Here is a 14,390-nt window from a genome sequence, read left to right as displayed (position 1 = left end):
CTCTATATATATATATACATTTATCCTCCGTAAGTTTTGTATTTGAATATCTGAGAACTAAGTAAATAAAAATCTTTATCTATCAAAATGGTAATTAAAAATGAAATATTTATTTTACCTATGGTTATATTTTCATATAATTGTATGCTATTATTGCTTCTTCTTTTTTATTTTATGTAGCAAACGATACTTAATAAATTGAAAAGAATGAGAATTCTAAGAAATGCTTGATAATTTCTATGTTTCTTTCTTAATTCAGTTGTGAGATCCTTTTGTTGATTAAATTTAGGTTAACTTTTTCTAAGATCGTAAAAGGCCTTCCTCAAGCGTATTATGGACCCTTTCCGACAGAAAAGAAAAGAAAAGGAAAAGAAAAGAAGAAAAACTTGAACGTCGGTTAATTACGTCAGTTAATAAAAAGCCGAATGGAGAGGGGGAAAGATCCACATTAAACTGTTTTTTTTTTTCCCAGTTTTCTTTCACACAGAAATTCTCAAAAAAATAAAAAAAAATAAAAAAAAATAAAAAATAAAACAAATGAAAACAAAAACAATGTTTCGTGTCTTTCTTCGCGGAGGTAATTTTGCAACATTTCGGTTATTTTTAGAACACTTTTTTCTATTTTTCTTTTTTGGTGCATTAAAAAAAATCTCCTTATTAAAAATTCTGTTTTATATTAAGTATCAAAATATTTAAGAATACCAACTTTTTTATTGGTAGTCGCAGTCTCAACTTTCTTCTTCAGCACTTTACCATTATTATTATTATTATTATTACTATTACTAATACTATTGTTATGATTTGATTTATTACCAAATAAAAGTAACCTTTCACCATAAGATAATGATGTGGAAAATTCATCAGCTCCATTCAAATTTTCAGAAAGCTTCATAGCATAATGGTAATCCACATGTTCGTTGTATTCTTTTTTTTCACTAAATGACATGTCACATTGGTCACATTGGTAAAATGAAGCACCTTCACTAGCAATAGCGTCTTTTTTTGTTGCTTGTTCCAAAGGTGCTCCACAATCTTTAGTGTTTACGATATCATTGGTATTTTTTGTGTTCATATTCTTTTGAAATAAATCTATTACTGACGAACCGGCACTTAGTATTTCCATATTTGAAATCGACATATTTAAATTGGTTAACGGATACATAACTTGTTTATAAGCCTTGTCTAATTCCTGCATTAATTCTATAGCATTCTTATATAGCGCTTCATAGGTTGTTTTGGAACTTGTTAACAGTAGGCCACTGCTTTTAGAGCGTTTGACAAATTGGTACTTTTCGCACCCTCTAAACGCAACATGGATAGTTTTAGGGATAATGGCTTTATTATATTCCTTTTCTAATTCGTTAACCCTACTGCTCAACTCACTACAGAACACCTTTAGCCAGGAATAACAATCTTGTAGACAAGCGCACGTGCCTCCGCGCATATTTTTGACTGCTGACATATTTTTTACTACTGGTTTAGGGTTCACTAGTTCCTTCCATTGCCCCCTTGTTAATAGATAAAGTTTCAAGCAGACCAGTTCGCACTCTTGCGAAGACTCTACTTTGATACTATAAGTTTTAAATTCGGATAAAGCAAGCAATTTAGTTTTCAAATATTCCAGGAGTTCTAAATGCGAATTGGGCCAACTTTCTCTTATATAACTTATGCTATTTTCTTGAGGCAACCCTAATATTTCCACAAGTTCTTTGCCCTTAATCCCGCCAAAAGTCCAAAATGAAGTTATTTCAAATTTCCCCTGGTCTAAAAAATCTTCAAGACAATTTGTTTTTATAATTGTGTGGCCGTTTGGTTTCTTGAAATCAGATGCCAATTTAGATATACTTTTACAATTACTAACCCCACATGATGTCATATACCCAAATTCATTTCTAATAATTTGCTGTATTTTAAAACAATGTTTGGACCCTATAAGTATAGAAATATCATCCCAATCGACAAAAATTGATCTCTTGTTAGGGTTAAATACGTCGCCCAGAAATTTCCAGTATTCTTCAGAATCTTTCTCAATACTATTATGGCTCACTATATCAAATAAATCAGGTAATTTCTCATCCAATTTATAATCTCCATGGATAAATGTGTTTTGTATTTTTCCAAAAAATTTGCAGGTCATAATTTCCTTGAAAATAATCCTACCCAAATCTAAAAAGGCTTCATCGACGCTAGCTTTTTCCACTTGATCACAGTACTTTTGGAAACACTTTAAAATCTTTCTACTTTCTCTTCTATACGGATCCAAAGAAACTTTGTGGTTGGAGGGGTCTATGTTATAACCAAATGGTTTATAGGACCAAAAACTTTCGCCCTTTTTAAAAACCGCTGTATGTATTGGAATTAACTTTGGACATTTTTTTTTGGCTTCTTCTAATGAATCCATTCGTTTTATCCCATATTTCCTAGCTGCATACGAGACAGCAATTAAACTGTTCCATTGAATACAAACAACAGGATCATTTTCTGTAAATTTACACCTGAGCTGTTCAAATTGCGAAAAAAAGGCATTGATATCGATGTGACAAATACATGATAATGGTGTGTTAAATGATTGTTCTTTAGAGTTTAAAGCTAGTAAATCCCTCCAAGTGAATTTGCTAGGCATTTATAAAGATTGGACTTTGATTAAGTTCTATGCCTCTATTTATTTGGCAAATACGGTGGTATTGAAATCAGAAAACGTTTGCCATTAAAAACTGAGCATCACAAGTTGCTGATTGTTAAAAAGAGAGGAAGAAAAAAATGAAATAAAATGAAAAAAAAAAATGAAAAAAAGAACCGAAAAAATTCATATATTAATGAGTACATAATTAGTAAAAAAAAAAAAAAAAAAAAAAAAATCTTTTTTTAAATAATCCAAGAAAATGTATGTCACTGAAATGGACCAATATATCCACGCGCATTATAAAAAAGCAAGAAATATCTTGGTGAGTAGTTGACAAGAGACTTAATCTCGTTTGTTTTTAAATTGAAGATCAATATCTAGTGAAAATATTCAGAAACAATACTCTTTCGGGAGTTAAAAAATATATGTGGGAAGCATTTCTCATGTAAATAAGAAACCCAACCCATATATGAACCCGTTAGAAACATTATCCCTTTTCAACGAACATTCTCAAACTGAACCTCAGAGTGTAACAAACTTGTGACTAAGTGTTTTATCTTAAAAACACAAAGCAGTCATCAATATAGTTTTAAGTCGGGCACAATTGTTAGTATTGTCTGGCTAACGCATACACAGCACCTACAAAGTTAATATAACATGTACCCCATGTCGACCCTTTCAACTATTTTTAACAACATTTAACATAAATTTATTGACTCACCAAAGATATGTTTATATTATATCAAAAAGTGTTCCTTTTCTTTTCTTTTTTTTTTTTTCGGAAAAAATCTTGGCAATAATTAATCATATCAAACAAAATTCCTTTAACAAAATTAATAAAAAAATTTTTATTAGAAGTACCCATGAAAAAAACTAAAAAATACAAATTATAAACTTAAAAAAAATAATATCTTTTTACATTATAGTATATGCTTTTAGTTTTCTGGAATTTCAATTTCACCGGCATTAATGGCTTCAATGATATCATGTGGATTCTTGAAATTAACACGACAACCAATAGATTGAGCAGTACCCAAAATTTCTTTGGTGACAGAAGCCAATGTCTTACCAAAAGATTTTTCTCTCATTTGTCTGGCAATTTCAATAATGTCTTCCAATTGTAAGTTACCACTGTGTTTGACATTCTTTTCCTTCTTTCTGTCTCTTGGTGGTTCTTTCAAGGCAGTAATAACCAAAGAGGAAGCAGATGGAACAACAGAGGCAACGGCTTGTCTGTTTTGGATTCTCAATTGGACAGTAACTTTGATACCCTTGAAAGCTTTGGTGGCTTTAGCAATATCTTCACCGACCTTCTTTGGAGATAAACCCAATGGACCAATCTTTGGAGCCAAAGCAGCGGAAGCACCGACTTCACCACCAACAGCTCTCAAGTATAAAAATTTAACTTCATTTGGATCAAATTTTGGAGGCATCTTGACTTCTGAATGAATCTATAGTTGTTCTGGGAGTTTTAATTTCCTTAAAAAGTAGAAAGGGAACGAACTAAACAAAGGTAAATTGATATAAAAGAAAGAGAATGGAATCTGTTAAGTATGTTGTACAAAAAAATATATAGAAGAAGCATCATAGCAGAAAGAGTTTAAAACTTAAGGATAATCATTATTAAGCAAATTTTACGAAAATGTATCTTTGGTAAAATAATGGAAAATAAAACTGTTTAATTTATTAAAAAAAAAAAAAAAAAAAAAATATATAATAATAAAATTTTCGTGAATATTCTAATGAGGGGAGTGGTAACGAAAGAAAAAAGAGAAAAATTAAAGGGAAAAATATTTACCAGAGCAATCGTGTGGAAAGGGAAAATAAGTAGGAAACAGATTTAGGCAGAACAGCTTAAAAACATTTTTGATTTTAAAGGGAATATATTCTTGGGGGAAAAAAAAAAAAATTAAATAAAAATATAACCACGTATTTTTACCACATATTTTGAATAAAGTTTTTTTTTTTTTTTTTTTTTTTTTTTTTTAATACTCCAAAAGAAAAAAAAATTAAAAAAAAAAAATTAAAATGGTAAATAATCTAGATAAATTTTATACATTTCTATAATAACTGCATGGCAAGTTTAGCTGCTCTATTTTTTGGATGTATTCTTTTTTCTTTCTATTTTTTTTTTTTTAAAAAAGGTTTTTTTAGGTTAAAAGCTTTTAGAATGTACAGATGTTTATGTCACAATTTATTACTTTATTACAGATATATATTTCCCATTTACCGCCTCAAAAATCGTTAGCAGTTATGAGTTAAACTACGACCCAATCCCAATCTCAGTAAGAAAGTTACAGCGTATAAACGATAAATGTCAAACTTGTTCATGTTGCGCAAAAGATATCACAAGTACTTAAAAATTACCACACAAGCACAAGAATTGTCTGTTACTCTGTCTAAAAATGGTAAAAAAGAAAATAATTTCTTTTGACGGGAAATACTTGTATTTACATAATATAGATATATATTAATTCACACGCATACTATTACTATTGTTACCACTATAAAGTTTAAGAATTGGAAACATTGGATTACATTTATCAGGAATTACCAATTCTACTCTACATTCGCTTTTATCCTTTTTACTATTGGCAGAAAGATTTTTTATAAAACCATGTGCATTAATCTTTAATTCAGATACTGAATTTAGTAAGCTGGTATACCATACAAAAGATTCTTCCAACACTAAATTTAAATTTGTTTTAAACAAATCATCACTATTTTTACCCTTTCTGGAAGTTCCAATGCTTTTCAAGATCTGTTCAATACCATGTTTAACCTCTAGTAACTCTTTATCTATAAAATCAACCGTTTGGACCAATTTAACATCTAACAGAGATTCTGGAATTAGCAATTCTTCTAGTGCCTGGTTATATTCTTTGAAACTTGGCAACTCAGGAATTCCAATGCTTTGGAAACTTTTAAATCGTAGATTATGCAATAACTCTGGGTCGTTCCAAGCCATAGAACTAGATAGTTTATTGTCTACTTTATTATATGACTTCAATATTCCAAATTGAATAAGTTCTACAAGGCATAATTTTTTACAGATATTATTATTCATTAGTTCGAATTGAATATTTTTCCCCGTTTTAATTAATTCGGGCATGACAGTATTCACCATTAACTTGTACTGTTTTTTCATTTTCTCCCTCCTCTCGCCTTGTAGTTTTTTAGCCTTTTTATTTATATTTTTAATATGACTGGTTTCTTTAGAAATATAATCTAAAATACTAGTTAATAAAATTTCTTTGTGGCGCAAGAGACAATAGCAACTCCAAAAGATACTAAAAGACTCCCAAGTTTTATACAACTCCAATTCAAACCCTTTCAATTGGAAATCAATCATGGTTTTTAATTTTTTTAAATAGATCCAACTGTTGATATTGGGATAAAAGTCGGCATTATTGTCTGAAGCATCTAAGTCTTGCAAATTAGCCTGAGCTGAATCCCATAATAACATTTGTTTACTAAAGCCTTGTCTGATCCTGCATTTATTTAAAGAATTGTTTTGATACCATTCAAACAAAACGCAACACAAATTTTCGCAGTCAGCATGTCTATCTTGTAATAATTGTTCTATTTTTTCGTCATGGACTATAGGAATAATTTCTTTCATCTGTTCAAACAAGAATTCAAAAAATGTTTTGTTCCCTAGTATCGATTGGTCACTCCGCATTAAATAGAGGGGGAATATAGCTCTCGCCAATGGGTGCTTTTGTTCTAGCAAATTAAAATATTCAGCAAATCTTTCAATTTCCATTGAATTTTTAGCAGTGTCTAATTTCAGAATTACTTTAACATCTTGAACCATTCTCACAATGTTTTGATAGCAGTCGCCTTCTGTAGATGCAACATCTCTGGGTGTAGCAAAATTATTTAAGTTTTTCTGGATCAAGTTAGAAAATGAACCCTTTGGAACTTCATGATGTGGATTCAGCCTAATAATATTTCTACAATCTTCTTCGATTGAATCTAGCACAACTAACCCCTCAGTTTGTGCCTTCGGTGAGGATGGGAAAAAAATTTTTTCAATTTTGGTTAATCCAAGGATAATTTTCAATAAAAGTATCAATTCATAATTTTTGGTAATTGATAATTTTTCAATTGAAATATTTAATAAGTGTATAATTTCATCTGGGCTATCCATATTTTGGAAAATATTTATATCTAAAGAATGGGTATTAATGTCTTCTTCCTCTAAAAGAACGCCTTGTGAAGTTAAAAAACAAATAAACTTTACAAAATATAAAATTCCACAGACCCCACTTTTCAAAATAAAGTCAAAGTTTTCGGATCCAGTGTTAAATGAAGGTAATATGGTTAGGTGCTTGCTGTAATAAATCAAGATTGTTTCCACATATCTACAACTTAGGATGGTGCTACTTAAACTTTGTGATTCATCCAACCAAACAACCAATAATTTAAATAACTTGTCTAAAATACTAGTGACTATTTGGAGTTCGTTTTCACCTGTTGGTATCTTACTTGTATCAAATAATAATTCTTCTTCGGAGTTTTCGATAAGACCGGTATCTAATTTGGCGTTATTAATTTCCAGCGCATGGGTCCCTTGAAATAAATCAAACAATGGTGATTTAACAATAGTCTTTGGCTCTAATTTTGATGAAAGGTCTTTTAATAATTGTGTGATATCAGCATAAGATTCTTCAATGTTATCAGAAGATAGTGTCAGTTTTTGAAATGAATCATTCAAGTTTAAACTTTCTCCACTTTTTTCATTATTCATTTTATTTTGTTTTGTTTTGTTTTGTTTTGTTTTACTTTGGTTACTGAATTAGTCTGCAGAATTAATCAATGTTGGCTGTCACTGGTTTCATACATACAAAAAAAGAATAAAAATACATGGAATAAAGATTGAAATTAAAGTCATATAAAAAAGAATAAAAAGATAAAAACGTTTTGGAAATGCAATTATTTTTTATTGCAAAATATTTTATTTTTTTTTTTCTCCAAATAAAAACTTAAAAAAAAAAAAAAAAAAAAAAAGAAAAAAAAAGCAGGAAACTTTAAACGATCTTAAATCAAAAAAAAAAAAAAAAAAAAAAAAAAACATTTATAATATTTTCACAGCTGGCTTCTAAAAAGAGATAAAAGTCAAACGATCGAAAATGTTTTGACATTTAACAGCTTTATATAACAATCAAAAAAGAGTATATTGCTTATAATATCTAATTTCAGAAACCTTTTTCACTTTTAAACTATTTGATTAAAATATACATATAAAAACAAATTAAACTCGGAAATTCTCGCACCCGAAAATAAAATAAAATAAAATAAAAAAAAAAAAAAAGAAAAACAGAAGAAAAAGGAAAAAAAAAAAAACAGAAGAAAAAATATATATATAGAGTCAGGCTTAAATCTTAAAATAGTAAAGTCACCATAGGGGCAGTATCCAATAGAGTATCAATTCATCTATAAAGCCAAGCTTACTCTTCTTTTTATCATATATTCAAGTTTGAATCTTGAATTTCATTGAATTCTATAAAAATTTATTAGAGTGCTTAAAAATAACGGAGAGGAAGGGAAATGACGGTGCTAATAAATGGCAATTCGCTTTTCACAGCTAATACTATTTTCCGGGTTCATTCAAACTTTAACATACTATCAAAAAGATTTAGTACCAGATTTGTCTCAACGCTGCCAACGGAAAATGAAGTAAAATCAACATTGTCAGACCAATCGCAAATAAATTCTGCTGTCACGCCCTCAAAACACATTTCTCTAGCGCCAGAACCGCCATTGAAAAGATATAATAGATTGGTTAAGTTAGGCAAATTGAAGAATGATCCACACCAAAGAGCTATTATTGGTTCCCTGGGCCATTTGTATGATGATTTGTTAAAATACAATCCACCAAAATTAAAAATGCCCAATGCAGTAGATCAACTGCCAAGTTTCTGGACCAAAATATTGCACCCCTTTAAATATAAATCCATTAATCAGGATGGTCCGCCACTTGTTTATGATGATTCTATTCCTAAAGGTATTTATCTATATGGTGATGTTGGATGTGGCAAAACCATGCTTATGGATTTATTTTACGAAACTATTCCTGAACGTCTATCCAAGAAAAGAATGCATTTTCATCAATTCATGCAATATGTTCATAGAAGGAGACATGAAATTATTGTAGAACAAAATTTAAACGAATTGGGTGAGGCCAAAAGCCATACTTTTGACCCAATTCCATTTTTGTGCTACGAACTAGCTAGTGAATCAAGAATTTTATGTTTTGACGAATTTCAAGTCACTGATGTGGCCGATGCCATGATTCTACGTCGTTTGATAAGTGAGTTGTTGTCCGTCAAGTATGGTGTCGTTTTGTTTGCTACAAGTAATAGAGAACCAAAAGACCTATATATTAACGGTATCCAGCGTGAATTATTCATCCCCTGCATCAAATTACTGGAACAAAGAACTGTTGTCACTTTATTAAATTCACCAACTGATTACAGAAAAATACGGAAACCAATCTCCTCAGTCTACTATGTCCCACCACCTGGAATGAAATATGAAAGCATAGAATGTAAAGCCAACAGGGATAGCCATGTTAAGTTATGGTACACCTATTTTTCTCAATCTGAACATCCGGTAATAGCCACCTCAGTAGATGTCTCTGTGTGGGGTCGCAAGTTGCATGTTCCCAAGTGCACACCTCCTCATGTTGCTCAGTTTACATTTAAAGAACTATGCGAAGGTATGCTAGCTGCTGGTGATTATTTAAAGCTTGCATCCCAGTTTAGAGCTTTTATTATCACGGATATTCCTTTTTTAAGTGTTTATGTTAGGGATGAAGTTAGAAGATTTATCACATTTTTAGACGCTTTATATGATAGTAATGGAAAATTAGCCACCACTTCTGCTGCTAAATTTACAGATTTATTTGTGGAACCAGAAGCCATTTTAAATGATTTTGAATTAAAACCAGACTACAAAGCTAAAACTATTGACGATACAGATTTGGAAAATGATGTTTTGGTTAAGAAACATGGCTTTTCTAAAGAAATTGCCTCAAAAGCTGGTATTTTTGCTTTAGATGAAGAAAAATTTGCATTTGCAAGAGCATTAAGTAGATTGTCGCAAATGAGCACCACTGAATGGGTTGAGAAGTAAATTTTATGTATTACTTATGGACTTTTTTTTTTTTTTTTTTTTTTTTTTTTTCTTTCTTTCCCCCACCCCCTTTTGTCTACATATTAAGTGGTATGTCGTTTATGGATTTCATATGTATGCTAAAAGAATATATAGCTTTTGTTTTGTAAATAGTTGATAAAAACATTTAGCTCATGTTCAAAGCTCCAATTCAATTTCGTTATTTGTTAATGATGATGGTGAAGTGTGTGTTTTATCCTTTTTATTTGAAGATGGTGCATTACCACCAACTGTTCCTGAAGACACAAATTGAATGTTATCACCCATATTTGAAATTTTTTCTGTTTCAATAACAAATTTCTCTTCTGTAGATCTTTTTAATTTTAAAATGTCTTTAAAAGTGTTTCTATCACCATGATCTAACTCAAATTCCCTCCAAAAATCCCACACTTTTGCAAAGGTCAAAACAGAAGCCAACTGAACACCATACTTCAAAATGGCTCTTGCCCTAGTAAATTCATTTACAGCAATTTCTAACTTTGCAAAATCGATAATAAAATCTGCACATTTGGAATTCGGAATAGATAATAAACATTCTTCATATAGGCTCCTTGTAATATCAAGACTTAGGTGTGATTTAGACAACTTCAATAAATGATTCCACAATGTGATTTTATTATCTATTGAGACATGGTTATCTTTAATCCCTTTCAGATATACATTTTCAAACGCAAAATGGAAATTCCCTAACGTAGTTTCAACTTCCCCATTTTTTAAATAAAAGTTGGAGCAATCTAGATGATGTTTTAAAGACAAATTTGTAAATATATCGTCAAATAATTCTCTTAAAAGTTCTCTATCGTTAGTGTTCTGCATGTACTTATAATTTTTCAATGCAGAATCCAAATAGATTTCATACATTTGTTGCAAAACTACAGATGACCCATTAAAATGTGAAATGGCTCTTTCGTAAACTTTTCTAACCACATTCGCAAATAACTCTTGATTGTTATCGCTGAGATTGGATAAATAGTCGGAATACATTACAAATGTTATGGGCTTGGCCACTTTCATTTTAATCATTGCTTCAAAAATTTCTATAATTTCTTGCTGCTCTGTGTATTGAAACGCAAGTTCTAATTTTAACAAAAAATCCCATAATTTAAAAGATCTTATAGGTAAGATAACCTGTGCAGGAACCTTTTCATCGCCACTATTTTCACCATTATCTCGTACGTTATAATATCTATTTAATAAAGTCTCTGAATTACTTGAGTATTTCTCAAAATCTTCTGGGTATTTTAAAGCATACTTAACCACTTTAATGGCGTTATTCATTTCACCATATTTTATTTCCAGATTAGCCCACTTTATGTAAAGAAGTTCCAGATCATCAATGTATCTGAAAGGTATTTTGACCAAGGTATTCATTGCCTCTCTGAATGATTCCAAAGAATTTTCAAAAATCCTTGAATATTCGCACAAAAAATGTCCTAATTCTCCCTTTATTTTAATTTTCCATGGGTTTATTGCCAACATAGCCTCTTCGTAAAACTTTTGTTTTTCAGCAATATTATTGCCCAGTTTAACTCTACTTGTCCATAAAGATATATTATTAATATCATCTTTTAATTTAAATGAATTTAGTTTCAAAGCATATTCGTTTATTAGCTTTTCTAATTTCTGGAAATGTGTCGATATTTTTTCCCGTATACTTTCTTTCCAATCATCTTCTTTGATGTTTATTAAAATTTCTATAATTTTCTCCTCTACGTGGATGTAATATTCATAAATTACATTAAAACATTTCAAAGTTCTACTTCCATTGCTTCCGCCTACAATTGACAATATAGAATCAATGAAGCCGACAAAATGATTATAAGTACCCGCTCTAATATAAAACCTAGCCAATAACTTCACAAAAATCCAATCTGATGAAGGGTATTGTTCCAAAGCCTCCTTAATTTTTTTTTCAAAATCAATGACATCTGGTGAAGCATCTGTGCCTAACAAATTCATCAAACAATCAAGATATTTGTAGTACAACACATCTGGTCTTTTCCACGGAAATATAAATTCTTGCAAGAAATCTTTTATGATCTCAAAATCATTAGTGAACCTTAAAACTTTGTAGATTTTTTCTAGGTCTGTATGCGAATCGATTTTATTTTTAATTAAAATGGCATATCTAAACAAATAAAGTGCAGACCAATTATCTGGAATTATTTCTTCTTCCATTTCAACCGGTATCCCTAGCATCTTTCCTATATAGTATAGTTCGTTAGGGTCTTCCCCGTATGTTTCTTCCTCTTTTTCTTTTTCCTCTTCTTGTTCTAGACTAAATTCATGGTTGGTTACCTCATCATTTTGATCAAAATATAATATAGAGTCTTGATATTTATTTTTGATATATGTTAATACAGTACATTCCCATATTTCTACATGTCTATCAAGAGGTAAACTCCTCATACATTTGGTGAATTCTTTATCAAACAACTGTAGATTATCCGCTTCAAAAAGATAATTCAAATAATTTATCCATAAAGTTATTTTTTTTTCTACGTTATCACGAGTTAGTTTAGATAATGCCAATTGGAAAATGTTCAAAAGTTTGGGAGAGCCCAAAGGTTCTATATTTTTCAAGAAAGCTATGTATTCTAACCATAATTCTATTTTATTTGAGACATTGTTTAGGAATCTTTCATAAATGAATGCTACTCTGTTGGTGTTATTAAGCTCAGGACCTTCATATTCTTTCTTAATATGATTCAAATATCTTTTCCATATTAACTCATCATTTGGATGTTCAAAAAGCTCATATTCAAATGCGATATCTGCATCAGATGTGATGTATTTAGCTAACTCATCCATAATAATATTTCTTTAAATCGATTATTATTTTGTTGTTGATCAAATTTTGTTTTTTTCTCTTTTTTAAAATGAACGAGTCAACTAGATGTTTGTTGCAAGTATATATCTAAAAGACATTTGTCAGAGGAGGATTTTACTCTCTTAGTAAAAGTTGAAATATGCTTTGGTTTTGTTACTTTGTTATTCAATTACACTTTTTATTTTTTTTTTGATAACTAACCCGAACATTTATCAAGTGGTGGTAAAGGAAAATAAATTAATCAATGCTCTGCGGTCATTTCTGAAATAAAAATGATATATGTAAAATGATTAAATCTTTTTTTTGGCTGCAAAAAGAAAAAAAAAAATTATCTTTAATAACATCCTTTTAATTTACTTTGTAACATAGACTTTGAAGTTTTATGAGAATATATAAACAGTTTTCAAGCAATATTAAAATAAATAAAAGTAAACTAATACTATTGAAGAAGGAAAAAAAAAAAAAAAAAAAAAACAACAACAAAAAACTATACACCAATGTCTTCTAATCGTGAGCAAGTTTTTCCAACCCGTATGACCTTAGGGTTAATGAAATCAAAGTTGAAAGGTGCAAATCAAGGACATTCGCTTTTAAAAAGAAAATCAGAGGCACTAACCAAAAGATTTCGTGATATAACAAAAAGAATTCATGATGCCAAGACTACCATGGGTCGTGTCATGCAAACTGCTGCCTTTTCCTTGGCTGAAGTTCAATATGCTACAGGCAATGACAATATTGCTTATCAAGTTCAAGAAAATGTTAGTGATAAGGCAAGGTTTCAAGTTAAAGCCCGTCAGGAAAATGTTAGTGGTGTCATTTTACCACATTTAGAACCTTTTATAGATGAAAGTATCAATGATTTTAAATTGACTGGTTTAGGTAAAGGTGGTATGCAAGTTACCAAATGTATTAAAATTTATACTAAAGCTGTGGAGACATTGGTTGAATTAGCTTCTTTACAAACCGCATTTATTATATTAGATGAGGTCATTAAAGTTACCAACAGAAGAGTTAACGCAATTGAACATGTTATTATTCCTAGGACAGAGAATACTATCGCTTATATCAATTCGGAGTTAGATGAGTTGGATAGAGAAGAATTTTATCGTTTGAAAAAAGTCCAAGAAAAAAAACAACAAAAAACAAAAGAATTAGATGAAGAGATGAGAAGATCACACTTGGATCATGAAAAGGAAAAGGAAGCATTGGAAGAAGAAATAAAAGAAGATAAAGAAAAGGCAAAAGAAGGAAAATCTGTTGAAGCATCTGCTGGAGATAAGAAAGGAGCGGTCAAAAATGATGGTAAGCCATTGATTTCTGAACAAGAGGATGATGTTATTTTTTAGTAAAACAAAAATTTAGGACACTGAAGACTTCCTCCTTTTTATATTTGTTAATTACCACTGGTTTTACATACTTTACTCTTTTTATTTGTGTTGGCGACAAAAATAATATGAGTGTTATGATTATTATATAGAATACAATATCACATCTGTATAACTTTTAATAATAATAAATTTTATAATAAATATTGTTAGTTACTATTATTTTGGAATTAAAGTCTTATTTTTGAAATTATGGTGAATAAAAAGTTGAAAAAATATCTTTGGCTGTGATATCTAAGAATTGCTTCAAGAAAGTTGTTCTATTTGTTTTTGGGAAGAGTAAAATGGCGCTAAATGGAAACAAATATTTCTACCATTCATATTTTTTTTTTTTTTTTTTAATATTTTTCGTACAAAGCATAAATTCGTTTAT

At 29.9% G+C, this 14,390-nt stretch overlaps 6 protein-coding genes and 1 non-coding gene across 7 annotated transcripts; 3 read left to right on the top strand and 4 right to left on the bottom strand.

The window, feature by feature from the left end:
- Positions 1 to 676: 676 nt before the first annotated feature.
- RAD30 (DNA-directed DNA polymerase eta) lies at positions 677 to 2,623 on the bottom strand (the record flags this gene model as incomplete). The annotated part of the gene is made up of 1 exon (XM_046077869.1): positions 677 to 2,623. The coding sequence occupies one exon, from the start codon at positions 2,621 to 2,623 to the stop codon at positions 677 to 679; it is 1,947 nt and encodes a 648-aa protein (XP_045934262.1).
- Positions 2,624 to 2,882: 259 nt separating this feature from the next.
- SCDLUD_003302 lies at positions 2,883 to 3,015 on the bottom strand. Its single transcript, XR_006829222.1, has one exon. It is a non-coding gene; the product is annotated as a snR80 (small nucleolar RNA).
- Positions 3,016 to 3,730: 715 nt separating this feature from the next.
- On the top strand, positions 3,731 to 4,072 carry SCDLUD_003301 (uncharacterized protein; the record flags this gene model as incomplete). Its single annotated transcript, XM_046081600.1, has 1 exon — positions 3,731 to 4,072. One exon carries the CDS (start codon positions 3,731 to 3,733, stop codon positions 4,070 to 4,072), a length of 342 nt encoding a protein of 113 aa, XP_045934261.1.
- Positions 4,073 to 5,093: 1,021 nt separating this feature from the next.
- On the bottom strand, positions 5,094 to 7,376 carry MAK10 (Mak10p; the record flags this gene model as incomplete). The annotated part of the gene is made up of 1 exon (XM_046077868.1): positions 5,094 to 7,376. One exon carries the CDS (start codon positions 7,374 to 7,376, stop codon positions 5,094 to 5,096), a length of 2,283 nt encoding a protein of 760 aa, XP_045934260.1.
- Positions 7,377 to 8,176: 800 nt separating this feature from the next.
- AFG1 (Afg1p) lies at positions 8,177 to 9,763 on the top strand (the record flags this gene model as incomplete). The annotated part of the gene is made up of 1 exon (XM_046077867.1): positions 8,177 to 9,763. The coding sequence occupies one exon, from the start codon at positions 8,177 to 8,179 to the stop codon at positions 9,761 to 9,763; it is 1,587 nt and encodes a 528-aa protein (XP_045934259.1).
- A 177-nt stretch (positions 9,764 to 9,940) lies between these two features.
- On the bottom strand, positions 9,941 to 12,613 carry SYF1 (mRNA splicing protein SYF1; the record flags this gene model as incomplete). Its single annotated transcript, XM_046077866.1, has 1 exon — positions 9,941 to 12,613. The coding sequence occupies one exon, from the start codon at positions 12,611 to 12,613 to the stop codon at positions 9,941 to 9,943; it is 2,673 nt and encodes an 890-aa protein (XP_045934258.1).
- A 516-nt stretch (positions 12,614 to 13,129) lies between these two features.
- On the top strand, positions 13,130 to 13,978 carry VMA8 (H(+)-transporting V1 sector ATPase subunit D; the record flags this gene model as incomplete). Its single annotated transcript, XM_046077865.1, has 1 exon — positions 13,130 to 13,978. One exon carries the CDS (start codon positions 13,130 to 13,132, stop codon positions 13,976 to 13,978), a length of 849 nt encoding a protein of 282 aa, XP_045934257.1.
- Between the last annotated feature and the right edge of the window lie 412 nt (positions 13,979 to 14,390).

This window comes from Saccharomycodes ludwigii, chromosome IV, assembly GCF_020623625.1.
Source record: "Saccharomycodes ludwigii strain NBRC 1722 chromosome IV, whole genome shotgun sequence".
Taxonomy (NCBI): domain Eukaryota; kingdom Fungi; phylum Ascomycota; class Saccharomycetes; order Saccharomycodales; family Saccharomycodaceae; genus Saccharomycodes; species Saccharomycodes ludwigii.
This window is presented reverse-complemented; position numbering and strand designations above follow the sequence as displayed.